General features: G+C 41.4%; 4 protein-coding genes and 2 non-coding genes across 7 annotated transcripts; 3 read left to right on the forward strand and 3 right to left on the reverse strand.

Moving 5' to 3' along the window:
- Window positions 1–91: 91 nt before the first annotated feature.
- slc5a6b (solute carrier family 5 member 6) lies at window positions 92–9,702 on the reverse strand. The gene is made up of 16 exons (XM_076299259.1): window positions 9,277–9,702; window positions 8,312–8,766; window positions 8,122–8,187; window positions 7,935–7,986; window positions 7,759–7,826; window positions 7,516–7,670; window positions 7,002–7,142; window positions 5,218–5,347; window positions 2,908–2,996; window positions 2,282–2,391; window positions 2,083–2,153; window positions 1,852–1,938; window positions 1,528–1,691; window positions 1,246–1,352; window positions 691–800; window positions 92–432 (listed from the first exon to the last, which is right to left on the reverse strand). The coding sequence occupies exons 2-16, from the start codon at window positions 8,660–8,662 to the stop codon at window positions 295–297; spliced, it is 1,839 nt and encodes a 612-aa protein (XP_076155374.1). The 5' UTR covers window positions 8,663–8,766; window positions 9,277–9,702; the 3' UTR covers window positions 92–294.
- Window positions 9,703–9,740: 38 nt separating this feature from the next.
- Window positions 9,741–14,851, forward strand: cenpo (centromere protein O). Its single transcript, XM_076299262.1, has 6 exons — window positions 9,741–10,073; window positions 10,470–10,633; window positions 10,853–10,997; window positions 12,307–12,575; window positions 13,065–13,227; window positions 13,771–14,851. The coding sequence occupies exons 1-6, from the start codon at window positions 10,055–10,057 to the stop codon at window positions 13,878–13,880; spliced, it is 870 nt and encodes a 289-aa protein (XP_076155377.1). The 5' UTR covers window positions 9,741–10,054; the 3' UTR covers window positions 13,881–14,851.
- Window positions 14,852–15,195: 344 nt separating this feature from the next.
- Window positions 15,196–17,911, forward strand: tp53i3 (tumor protein p53 inducible protein 3). Of its 2 annotated transcripts, XM_076299260.1 has the most exons (7): window positions 15,196–15,344; window positions 15,662–15,732; window positions 15,820–15,960; window positions 16,053–16,320; window positions 16,481–16,693; window positions 16,833–17,029; window positions 17,217–17,911. In XM_076299260.1, the coding sequence occupies exons 1-7, from the start codon at window positions 15,323–15,325 to the stop codon at window positions 17,412–17,414; spliced, it is 1,110 nt and encodes a 369-aa protein (XP_076155375.1). In that variant the 5' UTR covers window positions 15,196–15,322; the 3' UTR covers window positions 17,415–17,911. The 2 variants fall into 2 exon arrangements, with proteins under 2 accessions (XP_076155375.1, XP_076155376.1); XM_076299261.1 differs by lacking the exon at window positions 15,662–15,732 and having other exon boundaries at window positions 15,206–15,344.
- A 112-nt stretch (window positions 17,912–18,023) lies between these two features.
- Window positions 18,024–21,091, forward strand: dusp23b (dual specificity phosphatase 23b). The gene is made up of 3 exons (XM_076299263.1): window positions 18,024–18,738; window positions 20,206–20,477; window positions 20,618–21,091. Exons 2-3 carry the CDS (start codon window positions 20,208–20,210, stop codon window positions 20,801–20,803), a joined length of 456 nt encoding a protein of 151 aa, XP_076155378.1. The 5' UTR covers window positions 18,024–18,738; window positions 20,206–20,207; the 3' UTR covers window positions 20,804–21,091.
- On the reverse strand, window positions 18,303–18,385 carry trnal-cag (transfer RNA leucine (anticodon CAG)). Its single transcript has one exon. It is a non-coding gene; the product is annotated as a tRNA-Leu (tRNA).
- A 402-nt stretch (window positions 21,092–21,493) lies between the features above and the next one.
- trnal-cag (transfer RNA leucine (anticodon CAG)) lies at window positions 21,494–21,576 on the reverse strand. Its single transcript has one exon. It is a non-coding gene; the product is annotated as a tRNA-Leu (tRNA).
- Window positions 21,577–21,976: the final 400 nt, after the last annotated feature.

Here is a 21,976-nt window from a genome sequence, read left to right on the forward strand (position 1 = left end):
ATCTTGTTATGCACCACTCCATGTAATACAAATGACTTAATGAATTCATAGGTTGATTCTCTTGACAGATTTGCCTCCCCTTTCTTAAATCTTTTGTTTTTCTTTTGGGGAGGGGGGGGGGGGGGGTTGGATTTGGTCATGTGCATCTTTGTTTATGGATCATGGGCTTCTGTAACTCTTGCGTTAGTAAACAGAATAAGAAAAAAAACGCCATAATCTTATCCAGCATAAAGGATGTCCATGAGCTTTCCATTGATAACCATTCCTCTGATGCAGAGTGGCCTTGGTGTGGCCTCACACAGATGACTCCTGTTCCACCAGCACTTTAGCAGTCACAGGAAGAAATGTCTGTTGCTCTTCCTCAGCTGTCGCCTTGGTAACAGTTCCATTCATTTCTTTCTGAGGTAATATGGGGCAGTCTTGTGCTGACGTCTGTGTGGACAAACAGACAAACATGTCAGTGGCCAGCAAAATGGGTCATTGTGAACTGTACACAACTGATCAGTTTGGTTATAACACGCCAGCTAGTCACAACAGTTTAAGTCACAACAAGCCAGCCAACAATACAGCAGTCAGTCAAGATGGGAATGAATGCAGACGGATGTTCAAATAAAAAGGCAGACAGACAAAAAGTATGTAGACTAGCTTCTGCCATTTCAACCAAGGTGGCTTCCCATGCATATTACTTACATTGTGCTGTGCAGGAGGCGCATAGCAGCCTCTCAGCTGGAAAAGCCTGCGCAAGTTGCCCCATACTGGATACAGGGTGCCTGGGGTCACGTCCTTCTCAGCCATAGGACCTTAGAGAGCAAACACAAGGCAGAGTGTCGAAAAGTATTTTGGACAAAGTTACAGTCAATTATTAACCAACTTATTTCAGTTTGGTGTTTTACAAGGCCATGCAAATAGTTCAATGAGGCATGGCTCCTGTTGTTGTATGTCTGAGTGCTGTTGCTAGGGAAAAGAAGGGGGCAGACATTTTTTCAACCCAACAACGGCACACAAACACATCTAACAGCGCCCAGGTTAAAAAAAACTCCTTAAATGTGGTTGTGCTTTACCCATGTTTTGGCTTACAGTCCAGTATCTTATAGGGATCTTATAAGATACTGAACGCATTTCTACCCAGAAGTCATGTGAAATGCCTTTGCTACATACATACACAGTAACTTATTATGGGATTATAGATGGCTCTGTGATGGAGGTTATGCAGGTTGTTGGCTAGATGTGGAAGCATTTTCTCACCCGTCATGTAGCTGACCAGGAGCCCTATGATGACCACTATGGTGGAATTTACGCCACTGTACCACATGTATGAAAGGGAGTAAAGTGCTTGTAGAATGCTTGGCTGGCTGAAAAGAGAGGTGTAGGATTTGTATTAGGCATGTATTCATTAACGGCAATGTTTAATATGACTGGGTGAGGGTTGGTCAGTGGTAAGAAATGTATTTAATTACACAAGGAAGGAGAAGCTGCAGAAATTATCAGTGTATTGATTGATAAACACTACATTAAATAAACCATCACCTTGTCTCTACAACTGCAGTCACTGGCCCCATGGTTATATTTCCAAGGTCCAGTATGTCTGTGCTGTTGGATTCCAGCACAATGGCTGAATTTCTGGCCACAAAATTCCCAATGCCAATCCAGAAGGCTACAGCCAGACCAACCACAAGACCTGTGACAGCACCCTGGCATAGGGGCAAAAAGAAATGAGTGTCATATCAGTCTCACAAAGCAGACAATTACCATTGTGTGTCAAAAGCTCTCTCAATGGTGTTGGAAAGAAAAGTCTCACAATAGCAAACAATGAAAATGCCTTATCTGCGTCCTTCTGTGCGAGACACTTACAGTGCTGTTGGCTGACGGGAAGAAAAAGCCCAGACAGAAGACACCTAGGAGTGGACCTCCAACCATCCCAAAGATACTGATCGCAGCCTTTAGGAAGAGCAGAAGTCACTGGTGAATTCTCAGAAACATTATGTAGAAACATTATGAACAGATCAATGCATTTCCATTCAGTCATATAAATTGGTGGAGAAGGGGGAAGCATATTTTATAGAATTTGAAAAGAATCCTTACCTGCAGAACAGAGCTGTGCAATATGTGGACAACATATGCCATGGCAAGGCACAAAAGCCCATACAAGAATGCTGGAGGTAAAACAAAATGCACACAGAAATGTTAAGACTTATGCATATTAATCTCACTGCAAAATAGCTTTGAGTGCTACTCAACAACTGACAGTAGTTACCCCACATCCTGTTAAGTGCATACTCACCAAGCATCTTGGAGAGCAGGGTTGCCTTGGACTCTTCCATTGTGAAATGGGGTTTGATCAGATCCTCCATGGTAACGGTGGCTAGGGAGTTGAAGGCAGAGGATATGGTGCTGGCCAAGGAAAACACAACACATTCAGATCTCTTCCATTCACTTCTATGCTACTCTGATGATGTACAGAGGAGCGATGAAAAAATGCCTCTGATCATAGCATTATTTAACACTCTTCTAGATCCTTGAAGTAGAACTGTACACTGAATCAGAGCTTGACATATTTGTTCACATCAATCTTCTGTGAGGGTCAACATTTGGCCTCACTATTTGACTCCTATTACCATATCAGTGAAAATCTACACAGTTATTTCATTTTGTCATAACACATTTGATCAAAATGGCTGCTGGAGACTGGAAGCATACCAGCCACATCATAAACTTGAAATACTCCCAGGACAGCAGAGAAAGCTGCTTATCAGAATACTGGCCGCGATGGCCAGTGTTTTCGAGGTTCATTGACCTATTAGTTCATTTGTTTGAACTGCTGCTCTGAACCTGACCAGTGACCACTGACTATACTACCACAGGTCATATCAATGCAAATGGTGGAAAAATAAACAAAGCCAAACCTACCTCAAGGATGCGCTAAATAAACAGGCCACAAATAGTCCCGGCAGACCAGGGAAGTCCTGTAGCATATCCATCACAAAGTACAGCACCACCTGTAACACAAAACACTAAGTTACTTTTACTCGAAATTAACAAATACATTACTTTTTACTCAAGAGATTTGAAACTTGAAATAAGTAGAACACTGAAGGTAACAAAATGTAACTTAAATAAGAGAACGAATAAGATATTGTTAATAAGATGAATTATGAATGGCTGAGTGTAGTACAGTGGACTTCTGCTTGATTGAACTGAGGGGTATTACACAAAGGCAGAATTAAGACATCCAAGACAAGTGATAAAGCGAGGTTTGACATAGCGTTGTCTGGTCATCCTAGCTCAACTCACTTCACTAACGCCAATCCAGGATGAGTAGGAGCGACTATATCAAGGTGTAAGTAATTCAGGATGTGTGCGTGTTCTCGTTTCTGCTCCAAAGTGCCAAAGTGACTGGTAGTCTAACAATGAAGTAAAGTTGTCCTTTTTTTAATGGGGAAACATGGCTATTTCTGTAGAACAGAGAGAGTAGGCGTGAGGACCAAATGAATGCAAATCTACGTATGCACCCACGTGTGAATGCTTCCTTATCTCGGCATGCAAAGTCATTAAAAAAGCGCGTGCCATTGCAAAGATGCACATAGTACGACTCTGTATACCTTTATATTGGCTTTATAACCGAATTCGTTGAAAAGACCTTCGAAAAATTGCCTCTCCACATCCAATCAACGACTACAGTAGGCTATTCATCAAACATCTATCAACAAAAGTAGCAAACAACGAGTATGTTAATAATTATAAGGCTACCATAATTAAAATAATAACCATATGGTATTAGGCAGACAATCTGTTGTGTTTTGCGAGTAAAAACATGTAGCAAATAGTATATAAATGGAATAAAGCTCTTAAAAAAATCATATGGAGGTCCGATTTGAATGACAGTTGGCTGAACCAATAAGACAACATAATTAACATTGTTAGCCTGGTCGGGACCAGGCTAGGTGCAGAGAATAAATCCCCATGGTAACTTATGTGCCATGTCTTTTGTGAAACCAAGTCAAGGCTAAATTCATCCAGGATAACCAAACAATCCCATCTTAATCCTTTATCTAGGTTTTGTGAAATACCCCTCTAGTTCGTCTCAAGAGTTAGCCTGGGTGAACCTAGATCAGGGGTGGTGAACCTAGATCAGGGGAGGCGAACCTGCGGCTTACATGCGGCACTTTCCTCTTGTGCGGCTCACGGCCGCTCAACTGATGTTCTCACTTCTCCTTGGACTTAAGAGGGTTTTTTTGTTTTTGAAATATATTTCTGATAAATCAAAATGCATTTCATTTCATTTGACAGTAATTATAAAACATAAGCAGACGCATATTTGTCTGCCAGGTTTAATGCTACTGTTGCAATCAGGAAAACATAGCCTGAAGCTAAGTGCAAATAGAAGGACATTCAAAAGGAGGATTTATCTTTTTGTAGCATAATCCTATATATACACACCAATGTGTCTGTAACCAAAATAACACTGTAAAAAACATGTTCTACACCTTCGTTTGGTACTTGGTATGCCAGACTTAACTGACTAAACTTAACTAAAGCATCAAACCTGAACATTTCCCAAGGGTTTTCTCAAAAACACTGATCTTCACAAGTACAAGGTAAAGGCAAAGAGTATAGAAGGAACTTCTACACTCTTTGGTAAAGGTAGGTTTTTTAAAAACTGTCTTTTTGTTCATTTTCTTTTTAAAAAACACTCAACGCAACCCTCAACGGTCACATTGGCATCATATCAGTTGTTACATTGGAGCATTGCTCATGCTAACAAGTCATTGAGTGAGGGGAAATTTGTGACGTGTCTCAGATATTTTTGTCACTTGCTGCTCATTCTTGAAAATGATAATTTGTAGCATTCACTTTAAATGAAAAAGAGAAGAGCTATTTAAACTGAAACCCTATAAGGCCTATAAGTCACTGTTGCTGTTGTCGTGTGGGCTCTTTTGAATGGTGTGGATGTTTTTTGGCTCTTCACACTGGACTGGTAATAGACACCCCTGACCTAGATAAACCTTTTAGCAAATTTGAATTTGCTCTGCAGATCCGTCTGGAAATGATCCCATTGGTGATTTTAGAAATGGATATCTGTAAACAAATTTGCTAACAGGTTTGTCTGGGTTCACCCAGGCTACTGGAGAGCATGGGAAACCGAGAGAGTAAACTCTGGTTAATCAAGACAAACTGTACTTTGTCTGATTCACTTATGCAGTGTGGAGGGTAACTAACCTGGTCTTTCTTGGCGATGTATTGTTTCTGTAAGGGGTTGTCTTCCTTGTAACAGGCAAACATAACCAAACCAATCAAACAACTTAGCGCAAGAGCCAGCTGTAGACAGGGGAACACCATGTAGAGGGACCTGAGATCATACAAACACAGTTATGCTTTGGGGTGTGCTTGTGGGCGCCACGTCCATACACCTATACGTCCATACATAATAAATATTAGATTTTTTTAGGGTTAGTGTTTTAGATGTATTATCGGTAAATATATTTAATTTATGGTGCAATGAGTCTTGGTCACTTCCCTGTACTGACCTTGAATTATTTCCTTTTTTTTTTTATCTCAAAACATCCCACACATGCTAGGGCAGCACTTCAACAGAGAGTTTAAAGACGACCCAAATCAGGATGTTTTGGATGGCTAAGTGTACACATAGTTCGAATTACAGGGGATACTGGGGGTACTATACCCCCCAATGAAGACCCAGTACCCCCCAAAGAGACAGAAATATCAGTTTTGGGGGGGTCAGATAATGTTTCTGATATTGTGAAAAAATATTACAGTTACAATACAAGTAAACTCCTGTTTTCACTGTAGGAACATTTCAATGTAAAGCGATTTCAGAAACCCCTATTGTGGACCGTACCATTTTTAACCACCGTGGCGCTAGAAGCAACTGAGCAAGTGTCAACATTGAATGACAAAACGCTAGGTAAATTCCTCCAGTAGGCTAAATTCGGTTTGCTGCTGATGTGCATGGGTAAATGTAAGTTGCTAACTGACGTCTAGCTTGTTGAAAATGTGTTATTTTACAACCTTCATTTATAAACGTGTTTGTTCTTTCATAGCTCATGTCACCTCTTCATACATTGAATTACTGCTACTTACCTGCTACTTACTTACCCACTGAGGCTAAAGTGGACCTTGGTTAGTTACCAAGGTTAGTTAGCAAGGTAATTCTCTATTTAAGTAAACCTTTACATTGTGGTGAGGTAAAATCGATTGTCATTTCCAAGGAGATGAACTCCATAGCCTAGGTGTCCATTCTCATTATATCTTGAATAAATTATTGTGCCCTTTTGAAGTTTGGCACAGATCCTGTGTTTTTATATTACTGGTAGGCCTATGCACAAGAGGGTCTGATGTAGCTAAGCTAAGCCTACATATTATCAGTGAAACCTGTGGAAACATAAAGACCCAAGTAGCCTAGGCTAAATATGTGCTAGTATTTAAATTTGTTTTTAATTGGTTGGTATTGTTTTTTACATTCTATTATTTCCTATTTTTAGTTTGATAAATGTAGTTTCATCTGAGAACCCTGATACTATCTTAATGAAACTATTTTCTATCTACAAACAATTACATTAAAAGTGTAAGTGCAGTTAGGTTTTATACACTGTTCATGTGTTAAGGAAAGGGGTACCCAACAGACAGGAGAGGCACAGGATAAAAGCCGTGAGCAGGCCGCAGGGAGACGACACGATGAGGGCAGAGGGCAGAGTTGATCTCTTTTGGATATACAGTATAAAAACGATGAGATATTCTGTAGCCTACTGATTATCAGTTTGTCACATGTTTAGACCTTGTATGTGTGTTGCACATGTTGCACTTGGCGATCACGGTGGGGATTGATGTGGTAATGGACCATGATGGTCAGAAGAAGTGAAGGAGCAGTACCCCCCAATTATGGTGGGGTAATTCGCACCCTGAGTGTACATGTCTCAGTGGCTACGTCGATATGTCTCTCAGTGGTGTTAATGTGTGTCTACGGCATGTGTGATGGATCTTACATGATGGCCTGCTTCTCGGTGCGTGAACTGAGGTAGCGCTGCACCTGTGCCTGGTTCACACCATACAGGGCCAGCATTAGGAACACCCCCCCAACCCCCAGGGTCCAGAATGTATGTCTCTGTGTGGGGTCTGGGTTCCAACTGGAGAAAGAAGTGGAGATAGTAAAACTCACACTAGTTTGAGCCATAGCACATGGTCTGTAGTTCAATATGTCATGAATGATGTCAAATTGACTGAACAAGGCTCAACCAACAAGTCTGGCTATATCTTCAGGGTTGGATACACAGTGTAAAGAACAAGAAACTATATTCCTAATGACCTCACCTGCCCATTCACATATACTTACTACTTCCTGTTTCTCTCATCTTAGTTCATTGTAATATCGCATTTATTTATCACTGTCTGTCTTAAAATTCAGGTGCAGCCACAATGCTTCTGATTTATCCACTGCACTTATATCATGCTCCTTCGACACGCTGCATGCATCAATGGGCCCATTAGTTCCACACTCACTCAATTCCTGAGATGCGTCCACCATCCCTGGCCTTCCTCCAGACCTCAGCGGGACCCCCTGCCTGATGAACTCCAACACCAATGACCGCAAACTGCCCTGCGAACATCACCAGCGTCTGGAACACATCTGCCCAGATCACTGCCTTTAGTCCTCCCTGCAGGGATGTGAGAAGAATAACAAACCGGTTTCAACTGGCCATCATTACAGTAACCACATGTGTTATTTACTCATGAAATACATACCAGTGTTGTGTAGACAGTGCAGACCAGTCCAATGGCCAGCACAGCTCCCCATAAGTGAAAACCAGTAACTGAAGGGGCACATACAACCAAATGGGTTAATATTCTCATGAAATGTGATTCATAAATAAACATCTAAAGCAAAAACAAACAATGATGGATAACCTAAGAGGAATTACCAGCATTAAGCGCAAGAGCAGGCGTGTAGATACCCACACCCATGTATATTATCTATGGCGAGAGAAGGGGGGGGATGAGAGAGCAGGATTAGATTTAAAGAAACATAAAATGAGAGCAGACAATGACTCAGTCTTGTCTAACACATTAATTCCAATACAATAGTTGGTGGGTAGCCATAGAACTCACCATCTGAAAGATGAAAGTTATTGTGCCACATATCCGCACCGTCTTACTGAAGCGAAGTTCAAGATACTAGGAAAAGGCAAAGTGTCACAGATTGAATTTCCTCAACAACATTAACACATAGTATTTATGCTGTAGTCACATCAGCTCAGCCAAGCTCACTGGTGGTTCAGTGGCTGCTCAGGAAGGGTACCTGATAGGCACTGTTCAGACGGAGGCGGTAGAAAATAGGGATAAAGATGTGGGCTGGTATGAGCAGGCCCAAGAAGTAGGCACAGCCAATGAACCAGTACTGGGTGCCATTATAGAAGATCTCAGCAGGCGTTCCAACGATGGCCACGGCTGACTGGAAGGTTGCCATGAGCGACAAGGCAAGTGGCAGGCAACTCATGCTCCGGTCTGCCATCAGAAACTCCTGCGTGGTGCGCTGGCGCCCCCCAGAGAAAGCATGGTACAAGCCAATGGACACAGATATCACCAGTAGCATCCCGAACACAACAAAGTCAATTGTAGAGAAGTGCTTGACCCCCAGTGCTTCCATCATGCCAAGGTATGGGTGCAGTTCAGAACTGGTTATAGACTGTTGAGGAATGTCTGTCCTCTACTCATGAGGGTCTTCTCAACAGGCAGTCATACAGCCCTCATTATCTGAAACAAAGAGTGGAATAGTAAGTCACGAGGAAATAATTATGTCCAACAGTAAAGACAGGGCTTAGTTATGCAACTGCAGAATAGCATAAGACCCCTAATTATGTGTCAATCTACCAAGAGATGAAATGCAAGCACTAGAAAAGCAAGTTCACTAAGCACAATCCAGAGGAAGATAAAGGCGCATGAAGTCTAGCTACTACTGCCTGTCAGTTTGGGTAAGCCTACACTGTTGGGATTTCACCTTTACCCCGCATACCGATGGAACTTTGGCCAGCAGCACAGACCAATACAAATACAAGAATTTAGATTTTAAATACAGCGCACATGCAGTCATTAAAATGTGTTAACTCGGAGTATTTATGTATGAAGAGTTCACTCCGCGAACAAAATAGCTAATTAAGGTATAAATAGACGTGATACTTTTAACCTTATTCTTGCGTTATCTGAACACATTAAATCAAAAACCATCTGCTCTGCTGAAACGATGTAGCCTACCTAGCTACTTACCTTCATGCGTTCACGGTCGGTGCTCTTTTAACAGGTGAATTCTTCGACCAATAACACCGCCAAAAACACGTTGTGTCCGTAACAGCCATGTGGCAATGAGTCTGAAATTGCCCCTCCATCACAGGGCGTGCCATAATTTGTAAGGTTACAGGAAAATGTAGGCGTAATAAAACTAGGCTACTAGTTTTCGCGTGGGACTAGCAAGCAAGCATGTTGGATAATGTTAATGTGACAGTATGAATGTGAGGAAGTAGAATCCAGGCACTTATCATGGTACAGCCGTAACCAAATCAGAAATTAAGACCCCACCCAACACAAGCAAACCTTTAAATACTCAAATCAGTTAACGATATAATCTGACATAATTCGAATTACCACGTGCTTATTATTTTTGCGCTGTCTCGAGGTGCCCTCTACTCTCCCTTGCGCAAGTACGTGGATGCATTGACGCACTCGAAGTGATTCATTCCTTCCTTCCGGTTTCAAAGGCAACGCGCGGAATTTGATAACACGTTAACTGCGGACGTTGAGATTGTTCCTTAACGTTTCTTTTACTGTCTATAGTTACAGCTTACACGTTTTGTTGTTTAGTAGTAGTAGCCACTGTTTAACATTGGTCAAATCATCAGCTGTGAGCTGGACAGAAGGGGAAAAAACAGCTTAAAGATGTGTTGCTCTTTTCCTGCTCGCGGTTAATGGCTAGCGACGTTCGCCAAATGAAAAGTGAACATTGGGAACAGTCAAAACTAAGTTACAGTAGGGCCAACTTACCTTAGTCATGGAGGCGAGAGATCACAGTAAGTATAGACTTGAAAATTAGTCACCGCTGCTTGAAAATACCAACTTCAGTTTTAAGGTGCTTAAGATGGTTGACCAGCCTAAGGTATTTTTTTATATGATCAGCTGAAAAGAAAAAAAAAACACCTAGCCATCTTTGCTCTCTTGGGTTTCAACATTTGTCAGCTTATGCTTATGACCAGCTTAATGATTTGAAGGTTTAGCTGTAGTTTAGCTGTTAATGAAGGTTTAGCTGTTCATAGCAATTTAAACAAGCAAACAACAGCCAACCCCATATATGTGCATGGTTTTCAACTGTTTTTTTTATTATTATTTTTTATTATGGGGCCCACATTGTTTGTGCTTACTATCTAGTTGATCGCATACACTGCTTCGATTATCTCTCTCTCTAATAGATGTTCTCAGCTGCTTACAGAGGTTAGAGATGGGAGCCCTTGGTTTCCAAAGTCGAGATCCAGAGGAGGTACTGAAGAAGGACAGACTACATCAACTAAAGTGCAGAGCATTGTCTCTCCGAATGCAAAGAAACCAACTCAAAGCTCAAATTCAGAAACTCAAGGTAACAAAGTTATAATACTAGCTGACAATGTTGTTAAAACTCATTTGGACCCATTGGAACATTTTTCCAAATGAAGAATTCAATTAAAAAAAATTCTCTTTCAGTAAATAATGTATTAGTATGTTGTGTTATTTTGAGTTCAGTTCAGAACACCTCCTGTATTGCACATTGCCTGTCATTTGACACTTGCTGAAACTTGTAATACTTGCATATTTGCAGGAGGCAAAGGCTGCACTGGATGATGGGATTACTATGGATGGTAATGACGTGGAAAACAGAGTCAATAGTTCCCAACTCGCCCTACCACTGCTGATGTCTCGTCACACTCAGTTGAAGGATATGCTCAGAGCCCATCACCTTATTGGTAACAGTCACAGTGCCAGCTCAAATTATGTCCTCTCATAGGTTGCACACACATGTGCATACAATGCCATTTCATACAATCTCCTTACTAACCAATCTACCTCTGAATACTCACAATATCAGATAACAGATTAGAGATGGACCGATATGGAATTGTAGGGCCGATAACGATAACCGATATTTATTGGTTTGTTGTGGCCGATACCGATACGATAACCGATAATATTACTCTTGAAAAAAAATTGTGAAAAGTGATTTGGGGAAAGCATTTAATAAGCATAATTTTATTGCAGTAATTTTACCTACCACCAAATGATGGACAGAACTCATAATAGTCCTCAATAGTAAGGCAGTCAACAACATAACAGTAGCCTAGCCCTACAGTATGTGTGGCTCCTTTAAGTGAACCTGACGTCAGTGAATTGCGAGTGAGTGGCTAGAGAGTTTGAATCGTTTTCATTTAGGACTAAACGCTCATAAACGGCTCAGTTTGGAATAAGCTACAGTATAGCGACCAAATCAGTGTTTGTGAGGGAAACTTCACAACTTCAACTGCGGGTAACTGAATAAAGCTGCAACTCCTCAGACTGTATCTTATGTCCGTCTACTCTGTTGCGCACAACCTGCTGCAGCAGAAATGAAAGGAGTTAGCCCCGAAGGTTTTAATAACTTTTTATGATGACCTGTCTGGAACTGAAGCACGAATGGTTAGCATATTTCTAGGTAATAATACAAAACCCAAGCTAAAGTAATGCAAATATAATACTAAAACACAACTTAGAACTAGGCCTACTTATGTACTCGTCCCACTAACGAGTTTATTTGTTTCCCCGACCAGCGCGGTAAAGTGCAAACACACCAGCACAAGACGGCTCTAGATAGGGCTGAGCTCCGCTCTGTTAAGGTTAAATGGCGGATCATTCACGAGAGGATTTTGAGATGCAGATTCCCAAATAAACGCATATCCACAGATTTTGTTAGAGTGGTGAAATACATTCACACCGCTGACATTATATTGAGGAAAAAGTATAGCCAACCAAGCTCAAGTAGCTCAGTGTAGCCAGACGGACCTTACGTAGCCTAGGCTTAAATTAGGACTTTAAAAAATATCGGCGCAAATTATCGGCCAGAATTCTGTTATCGGACCGATAATAATATTTTCATTTTTTCACTTATCAGCTAATAATATATCGGCCGCCGATATATCGTGCATCCCTATAACAGATCATTGCTGGACCTGCTAAAAACGGGTCATTCATTATAGGACATATGCAGAGTCTTTCTGTGACTTACCTTGCTTTCCTTTTCAGGTGGGTATGATGTAGTAGAGGTGGATTCTGGCAAGCGTGTTAGCTTCTCCTTAAGCACAGCCTATGAGGACACTTACCTCGACACCTACCACTTGGAACTGGACCTAACCCGGGGTGTGCGCATCCACCGCCATGACATCCCACCTTTCATCCCACTGAAAACACTGGCCCAAGAGAACCTTGAGACTGACCTGCCTGGCTTTCTTCACTCACTCTGGCAGCATGTCAATGGACTGGCCAGCCGACAGTATCAACTCAAACTCATAAAGGTATGGGACAGGCACTGCAAAAGGGTTTGGTTTGTTGAATCAGCTTGTGGCTGGGCCCTGACTCTGACTCCAGGTTTATAGGTGGCGATAAGTGGGGGCAGTCATGGCCTACTGGTTAGGTCTTCGGGCTTGGAACTGAAGGGTTGCTGGTTCGATCCCCGACCAGTAGGAACGGCTGAAGTGCCCTTGAGCAAGGCACCTAACCCCTCACTGCTCCCTGAGCGCCGCTGTAGCAAGGCATCTCACTGCTCCGTGTGTTCACTAATTCACAGATGGGATAAACGCAGAGACCAAATTCCTTGTATACGCAAGTATACTTGGCCTGAAACCTGATTTACATTTACAATAATAGCCAGGAGGGGGTATCTTGATTGCTTATAGGTCAAAACAAGTGCATGTTTGCTAAACATCGTGCACAGGCTTTGATAACCATTCTGGTGTTAGAACAAAAATCATGCTGCATTTTTCCGCCGCCTCCTCGCCCCTTAGGAACAGATGGAGACCGTGAGTGTGATGGAGACCAACCCACTGTGCTCCGTGCTGGTGCTGATGTGTAAGATTCCAGGAGAGGAGGACACAGCCGTCCTTCTTTCACTGCTTTATGGAGATCCACTCAAAGCACTACCCACTCGGGTTACCTTGGAGTCCAACAGTGAGTGTTTCGACTTGGGCTTGGGTGCTGTACAGATTTCAGGTCCACGCTGGATTATGCCTACCTAGTGAACATGATTGTGAACGGGGTTACTTCAGTGCTGTGTTCACTAGGTATTTCAGCTTTTACAGCAGGATATTTTATAATTGTACTGTTTTTGGTCATAACAAGGCAAGTCTGTTATCAGATTAACTACTTCACTTGCTAATAAGAGACTATATAATGCCTTTGGAATTTGTTGAATCAGCAAAAAATATTTAAAGTTATAAATCAGTTATAAAAGTTTGGAATCAAAAGCACATCCGCTTAGCTGACTCATGTAATGTTATATCAGTTTCAAGACCTAAGTGTTCTTATAACAATTGATTCAGTAACAATCAAATAGTCTTTCACCACCTGCCTTATTGTAACTTAATATGTGCGTGTAACATTAACCATTCAAACAAGCAATATATGATGGAGCATAGTTTTAAAACATTTTATGATTTTATTAGGTTTACTTCAGTACAATAATAAGTCCCTCGTTGTGTTGGTTTCTTACAGACAAATTGCTGCCAGATGAACCACAGTGGAAGGAGGTCAAGTCTCTGTTCCTAAAAACTCCCCCTCACAAAGTCCTTCTGGCCCTGAGGAGTGAAGGGCGGATAATGTAGACTTTAGCCCACACCTTGCCGACTCGGTCATTACTCCTGCCACATTGTCAAAGAACTATGAATGAGGCAATGTTGAAGTGACTATGGGCAAGATACGGATGAATGAGGAAGAAAATGGAGACGTGATGAAGATGCTTGTAAATAGTTCCTGAGCTAGGATTGTGTTAATATTTTTCTTCCCCTTTTATTTGAACACCTCTTGCTATAATCAATAACAGCAGCAATACAAAATATTTCAGTTGCATTTTATCTGATTTGGTTAAGCAATAGCGCAGGTTGATTAAGACCCAGCTCATTGTTTACCAGTATTTGCTAATTGTGTAATGAGCTCATTCGGGACGTGGTCGAGGGTCTTCAAAAAGGTGTGTATTTTCTGTCTTAGTCTTTCCCTCTGTATCTGCTTGAGCCGCTCTCTCTCCTGCCTCTGCCACTCTCTCTGGCTAGCTAGCTCTCTCTCACAGATGCTGTTGATGCAAGCCATATTCTTCAGTTGCACTAGAGACATAACGCCACCATCTTCTAACTCTCTCTCTTGGACGTGGGAGAGGGTTGGAGCAGAGTGAGAACTCTGTGATCTCACAAGAGGATCAGTATTAGCCTGAGAAGCATCTTTGCCAGAGATCAAAACTCTTCCAGGAGGGGCTGACTGGGTATAGTGGCGATGCCATGGTTTCCTCCTGTGCCGATTTTCCACGATTTCCCTCATAGTGTTGTCAACAGTGGCAATAGGCTCACACACCCGCACATGTAGTAGTTTCCGGTGCTCCTGCATCAGGGAGTTTATGTCCTGTTGCAACAGTTTGAGAACCAGTGTCTGCCGGATGCAAAGGTGATTCAGTCTGTGTTGGAGGTATGTTTCCTCTGTGCTGTTCATCTGTCGCACATCAACATACTGTAGAGGCTTGGGCTTCCGGTAGTTTGATGGTTTTGTCATTGTGATCACTTGACACAGAAACATATAATAGTAACCTTTACTACAACAAATATGAAAATGAAGCTATATGCTGTTATTAAATAAATAATAAAAAAATATTGTCTGTATAATTGTTACTGTACCTCGCCAAACTTCTTTGTTGATGAAGTTGATTAAGAACTATGGTTCTTTGCTCACCAACCATAGTCCTGTGGTGTGTTTATCTGCATGTTCACATGGTGAATTGTGATCATTGTTCATGGGAGGTTGGCCGTTATTACGCTTTTGTTTGTCCTGAAGAACAGGTTGTTGTAGACCCCTTGTGCCTTTACATTTACACGATCAGCACCTAATTCTGCCGCTAGGTGTCGTTTGAACTCTGCTATTTGGCTATTTCTGAGAAAAAGTGGTGCACCAAATCGACTTCGAAGGAATCTGTTCTAACACTGGACGCTGAGTTCAAGCGTGTTTATGTGGCGTATGCAGAATATTTACTAAATAATATGCTCCTCGTCCAGTTCTACGGTTAATGACATACAGGTCTTCAAGAAGTAAGTAGGCCTACTAACTTTTGCGGTGTTCAAGTTTAGCCTCGATTGCTTCGCTCGTCAAGGGGAAGAGTATACACAGTTGCGTTGTAGTAGTAGAAATAATAATGAGAGTATATTGCAATGATAATCTTTGAAATGTTGCATCTCATAGGACGTCAAATTACTTTTAAAACGTATTTATTAGTCGCGCAAGAATTCGAAATATATTTACATCAGAGGAAAATCTCTTGAGCATCAACGCTCTGCTTAAAATGTGCAGACATGATTTGCAACAGTCCTAACGCAGTTTATCCGACTATGTTCTGCTCGTTTACTAGACTACTACAGAATTCAAGAAGTCAGCTTCCTCAAAATGTTGGACCAACCAGAATCTGCTGTTGGAGAAAACGTTTGTAGCCCTTGTATATCTTGTAAACATTGGTTCTTCCAATTATAGATACTCTGGTTTAAATGTTCTCTAATTTCGAACTTGTAGGTCATGCTGGCAGTATGTGTTGATGATCCAGGCGGTCCTGAGAAGCTGTATGTGGGCAGAGTTCCCAGGCCTCAGCTCAAAGCAGGAGAGATCCTCATTAAGGTCCATACCACTGCTCTGAACAGGGCTGACCTACTACAGGTATGCTACTCATTAACATGTCTTATAACAGCTAGATAGGGCATGTTCACGGCACATTCTTTTTTGTTTGTTGATTCTGTGTTTTATAATAGAGAAGAGGACTTTACCCAACCCCACCTGGTGAAAGCGAGATCCTGGGTCTGGAGGCAGCTGGGACGGTGGCTGCCCTGGGTTCAGGGGTCAGAGGACAGTGGGTTCCAGGGCAGCGAATCATGGCCCTGCTCTCTGGGGGTGGATACGCAGAGTTTGTCTCTGTACCAGAAGAGTTGGTCATGCCAGTTCCTGCTCATTTGACCATTACCCAAGCTGCTGCTCTCCCTGAGGCCTGGCTAACGGCCTTTCAGCTGCTTCATCTCATAGGTAGTCAACACAGAAGCCCGCATGAACACACAGTATTAAAATACAAATCTGACAGCCAATGAAAATGGTGTATACTTTGACTTTTAATGTTGAGATTTAATTACAGTCAAGAAACTTAAATGTCTCTGGGAAGAAATAGAGTATGTGTGTGTGTGTGTAGCTAAAGTGCAGCCAGGAGAAACTGTGCTTGTGCATGCTGGAGCCAGTGGGGTTGGCACTGCTGCCATTCAGCTGCTTCGCTTGACTCAGGCCATTCCAGTAGTAACCGCAGGGACCGCAGAGAAACTTAAGATGACTAAAAATCTTGGAGCAGCTGCTGCGTTTAACTACAAAGATGAGGATTTCTCTGAGAGGGTCATGGAGTTTACCAAAGGTAACTAAATTCATGCAGTAACGTATATACTTATGCATTTTATTTATTCTTATTATAAAACCAATTTTGATGTTGACACCAGTCCAAGTAGTATGTTTCACACCACATACATAAGTAAAAATGGGCTCCAACTCCGTAGGCCAAGGTGCAGATGTTATTCTGGACTGTGTGGGTGGCTCGTGCTGGAATAAAAATGTACAGTGTCTGGCTATGGATGGGCGGTGGGTCCTCTATGGCGCCATGGGAGGCAAACATGTAGAGGGAGATCTGCTGGGCAAACTCCTGTCCAAACGCGGTCATCTGCTATGCAGCCTGCTCCGGTCACGCAGTCTACAGGTGAGACTCCGACACCACAACAGCTAATGAAAGACAAACACTAGTTCTGTTAGTACCTTGCCCTTTGTTGTGACTGATTGTTACTTTTCTAAACCCAGAAAAATGTAAATGGTACAATACTTGACAAATATAATGTAGAAGTATACTTACCATAAATGTCAAGTGAATGATGTTTTTCTTTTTTCAGTATAAAGCTGAGCTGGTAAAGGCCTTTTCAGAGAGAGCTCTGCCTCATTTTGAGACACTAAACTCATCTGTGGCTCTACGGCCAGTCATTGACAGTGTGTTCAGCATTCAGGACATTGCTGCAGCACATCAGCACATGGAGGCCAACAAGAACACCGGAAAAATAGTCATCAGGGTGACTGAGTCAGAGGAACTATAACCCATCTACCCAGTTTTGCTGCCACAAACATATGCAACACTCAACTTCCATGTGCCTGCTGCTGTTGTTAAATTCCACGACTGTAATGCAGATCAGTCACATGTAATCACAGGTGTTAAATGCAAATGTTTTGCATACCAAAAATAAGAAACACTAGATTAAAACATAAGCCTTCCTCTTCTAGCTATTCTGAATCTCGTATGATCTGAATCTATACACGACTGAAATGAAAGGGGAGGTTTGGTTCTCAAAATTATATGGAGTTATTTCATTTATGTGAACTAATGATTAATCAAGAGTTTGTAATTTGATTTAAGTGATGATGCAGTAATGGGATAATAAATCTCTTTCCGGGTCCAACGGCTTTCAGAGCCGCTTGTTTTTCTCCATAGACAGTAAAATAAACTATTTGTTTCCACTATTCAGAGTAGCCTTTTAAAAAAATGTCATCCTACTACTCACTTACCCAACCTAATAAAATCCTATTTTTCGCAGAAGCCTGGACGTTACCCTTGATTGTATCATCTGGCTGCATAGCTACAGTATTTACTCTATTAAATTTAAGAGATTTTGTTTTACTCTTAGTGAAAGAGATGGTGACAAGGTTTACAAGTTGCGAAAACTGGCCGGCTGCGCTGGTTAAGTTTTTTTTGACGAAAAAGCTGTTGGAACCGTGACGTCGGACTTAACAACCGGATACAGTTTTCAATGTGTTTATGATTTGATTATTTCGAAATTTGGCCATTTTTTTTTTTGCTGTTGCAACATAAATTATGAGGTTGCCATGTGCACCGACCATACCTTTCCTTGGCAACGAAATGCATTGCAAGTACTTGCCATTACTTATGATGGAGTTTGTCATATTATTGCAAACACGTGAAAAAGTGTTGTCAGAAGTGGGATTCGAACCCACGCCTCCAGGGGAGACTGCGACCTGAACGCAGCGCCTTAGACCGCTCGGCCATCCTGACATACAGAGAAGATTACCTACGACAAATAATGACGTAGACACTGTATTCATCGCGATGCATCTTTATTTTTGTTTCAATACTTTCTTACAGTTACTACTGATGAAAGAACTTACCACCTTCCAAACATGTTTACTTCACCACTGGATTTGCTTTGCTACTTAATGTTCAATGCTTACATCAGCCAGTTTACTGTGCTAGCTATGCGGTGAAAACCTCAGACCGCACTTAGCTTAGCTAGATGTAGCCATAACTAGAGCAGCCAGATGAGAAATGCGTATGTTCGCTAACCTAGTATTGACTGGCTGACAAGAATGAATTAACGTTCGATTAAGGCCCTGTAATTAATGCTTGAGGTAGGTAATACAATTTATTTTTGACACTGAACGCTATAAATTGCTCATCATTCATTACTGCAAGTTATATTTAATTCACACCAGCTAGCCTTGTGCATGTAGTGTTAGCTAGGTGCTGGCTACGGAGTTTTGACGATATTACCGGATATTACCAACTTGCAGATAAGCGAGTCATGTAACTAATATGGTTAATGGTAACTTACATTATACAGTATACATGGGTTGTTTGAAGTAAGCCATCATCCTAGATATTTTGTAATTTCTAAGTAAAAGAGGGGGCCGATTTTTCTTGACTGGTAATGTGTTGAACATGACTCCTTCACTTGACAGAGGCACACGCTGACATGCGTGCATGCATGACTACAAGACTTCTTGCCTACTTCTTGTATTCTTTGCTTAAGGTTGTATTCGTGGATATGACATGTGTATCATCTCCGTAAATACAGCTGAAGCTTAAAAGAGCACTCAATATAGAAACACAACTCAACACTCAATACACCTGATTTACCTATACCCAATGTATTATGCATGGGCAGCAAAGTCTTGAGGAGGGTTGGAAATGTCAATACCTATGTTAGATCACATCCTGAGGATATATTCTTTCAGAAAATATATGGTTTAGGTGGTTGAATCAGTTTTCCCTAAATGGCACAGCCCAAAAAGGTATCAGCCATATATTCTATTTACCAATACCCAATGTATTATGCATGAGCAGCATACTAATGAGGAAGGTGGAACATGTCTCATGTCATGTTAGATCACATCCTGAGGGTATAATCTTTCAGAAAATATATGGTTTATATGGTTGAATCAGTTTTCCCTTCACGGTACAGACCAAAATACAGTATATTAGGCGTTCACTTTTTTCACCTAAATCCATAAAATTCCATTCATTTCAATGGGAAATTTACTAAAGATGCTGTAGAAATCTTCAGCTGTGAGTTTGGAAAATCCATCACACATTTTTGTCATGTGAGGGCATAGACAAACTAAATAAAACAGATTTGGTTTGGTGCCCTCTCGTGGCACTGACTTCTCTGCTGGCTCATGGACTGGTTAAGATTTGAGTCCACTTGCCATTTACATTCAAAGGCATTGTATCCACACAATATACCTTAGGCTTAGGGCAATTCCATGGAAAATTAATTTTTTTTGTAACATCCATAATGCCAATAAAATGTGATGGTATGGTATGATGTGAAATATTACATGAAATTCGAGCATTTGCTATTTTTGGCTGAAGAATGTACATGAGAAAAAGTGCACAAAAAATTAATGTTATCATTTACATCATACAAATGCCAAGGCATTTCACTGGCGTTATGGATGTGACAAAAGTCCATTTTGCGTGGAATTGCCCCTTACCTAATCATACTGATATATTTTCCCAGAATACTGATACACAGTTAGAGTAATCCAATGCCTTTCTTAAAATGTTCTTTAAATACCTCATTTGTTCTGTTGCAGAGATGCCATATTCACCTCCTCCTAACTTCTCCTGGGTAGAGCCAAACAAACTGGCTGGCCTGGCAATGCCTAGGATGACAGCTCACTATCAGTACCTTCTAGACAATGGCATTACACATCTAGTGAGCCTATGTGAAAGAAAACCCCCATATCACGATACATGCCCAGCACTGACGCTTCATCACATCAAAATACATGACTTTTGTGCTCCCACCTTTGATCAAATCCATCGCTTCTTGAGTATCGTTGAAGAGGCTAATGCCAAGGGGGAGGTAAGATGAATATGGCACTAGCCAAAGGGCAAGAGTTCCTGTAATATTGTGTCGAGTATGTTAAATGATCAATTAGCCCTGTTACACTTCAGCTGTCTGTTCATGTTTTACCTTCACTGACCCATTCCTTTCTTTTTCAGGGGGTTGCTGTCCACTGCATGCATGGCCATGGAAGGACAGGCACAATGCTGGCCTGTTATCTGGTTAAGACAAAGAAAATCAGTGGGATAGAGGCCATTAGAGAGATCCGCAGGATCCGTAGCGGCTCTATAGAAACTAGTGAACAGGAGAAAACTGTTGTACAGTTTTACCAACAAATCAAATGACATCATGATGACTTCTCATTTCAGTGCAACTATTAAAAACCTATGTGTTACCGCTTACTAACTGGTATGGATCTTTGGCAGCCTTTCTGCCAGGTTCTTTTGCAATACTGTGTATTTGTGTATAAATCAATAAGCCCAACAAGTCCCAATAAATGTTATTTATTGATTGAGTGAATACAAATCACAGCATCTTCTGTGCATTTTTGCAGATTAATTGCATATTTGAACAAACATTACAACATTAGGCTATGCTATTCACAATCAAATTGAGAATTTTGAACCCACGCTTCCTGGGAGAGCGCGACCTGAGCGAAGCACTTTGGGCCATTCGGTCATCCTGACTGTAAACTGACAAGACACACACGGAATTAATTTCCCCTAACTATACTACTTATGGCCACAACCTAAAATTCATTCACCCCTTACAAACATAATACTCACATTAAGAGATTTTTTTTTATGGAGCATAGAATTGTACCAAAAAAGTTGTTACCCACGACATACAGTGGTACCTGTTAAAGAAAGAAACCGATAGAGTATTTCCTCTCTGACATTTATGCATACCATATGCACCTGTCCTGTGGAGGGATTCCATCTCACATGGTATTTACTATTTTTGTTGCTTTTAGTGCAACCTTTGGTGAGCACAAACAGGCACAAACGTATACCACCTCCACAATGAAAAGCCTTTGTCAGAAGTGGGATTCGAACCCACGCCTCCAGGGGAGACTGCGACCTGAACGCAGCGCCTTAGACCGCTCGGCCATCCTGACATATACAAATAAAGTAGCACACTTTAATACAATGTACTCTATGCTTACTAACTCATTGTCACTTTCAACAGGATTGTTGTGCAACCTTTGCAGCAGGAGTTAGATCTTCCAGCGACCTGTGTTGTGCACCACAGGAAGTGTGTCATATGCCCCGTGATCCGCTAACAACCGGACATACCAGAAGTGCCATTTCAAAAGCTGTAAGCAGGCTACTACATGAAGCATGTAAACCCATGCACAAAACAACCATATCGACTTGCTCCCAACATTTTGCCTCAAGTTATAAGACTTCAAACTTTATTATTGAATGTGAAAAAAATAAAATAAAAATGTTCCATGTAGCAGAGAAACTTTGCTCGAAAGCACTAATATCACTAATAGAATTATACGTTCATCATAT

The sequence above is a fragment of the Alosa pseudoharengus genome, unplaced genomic scaffold (genome assembly GCF_046254945.1).
Source record: "Alosa pseudoharengus isolate Yale_2024_CS ecotype anadromous, Long Island Sound unplaced genomic scaffold, YU_APseudo_1.1 YU_APseudo_1.1_scf_22, whole genome shotgun sequence".
NCBI classification, from domain to species: Eukaryota; Metazoa; Chordata; class Actinopteri; order Clupeiformes; family Clupeidae; genus Alosa; species Alosa pseudoharengus.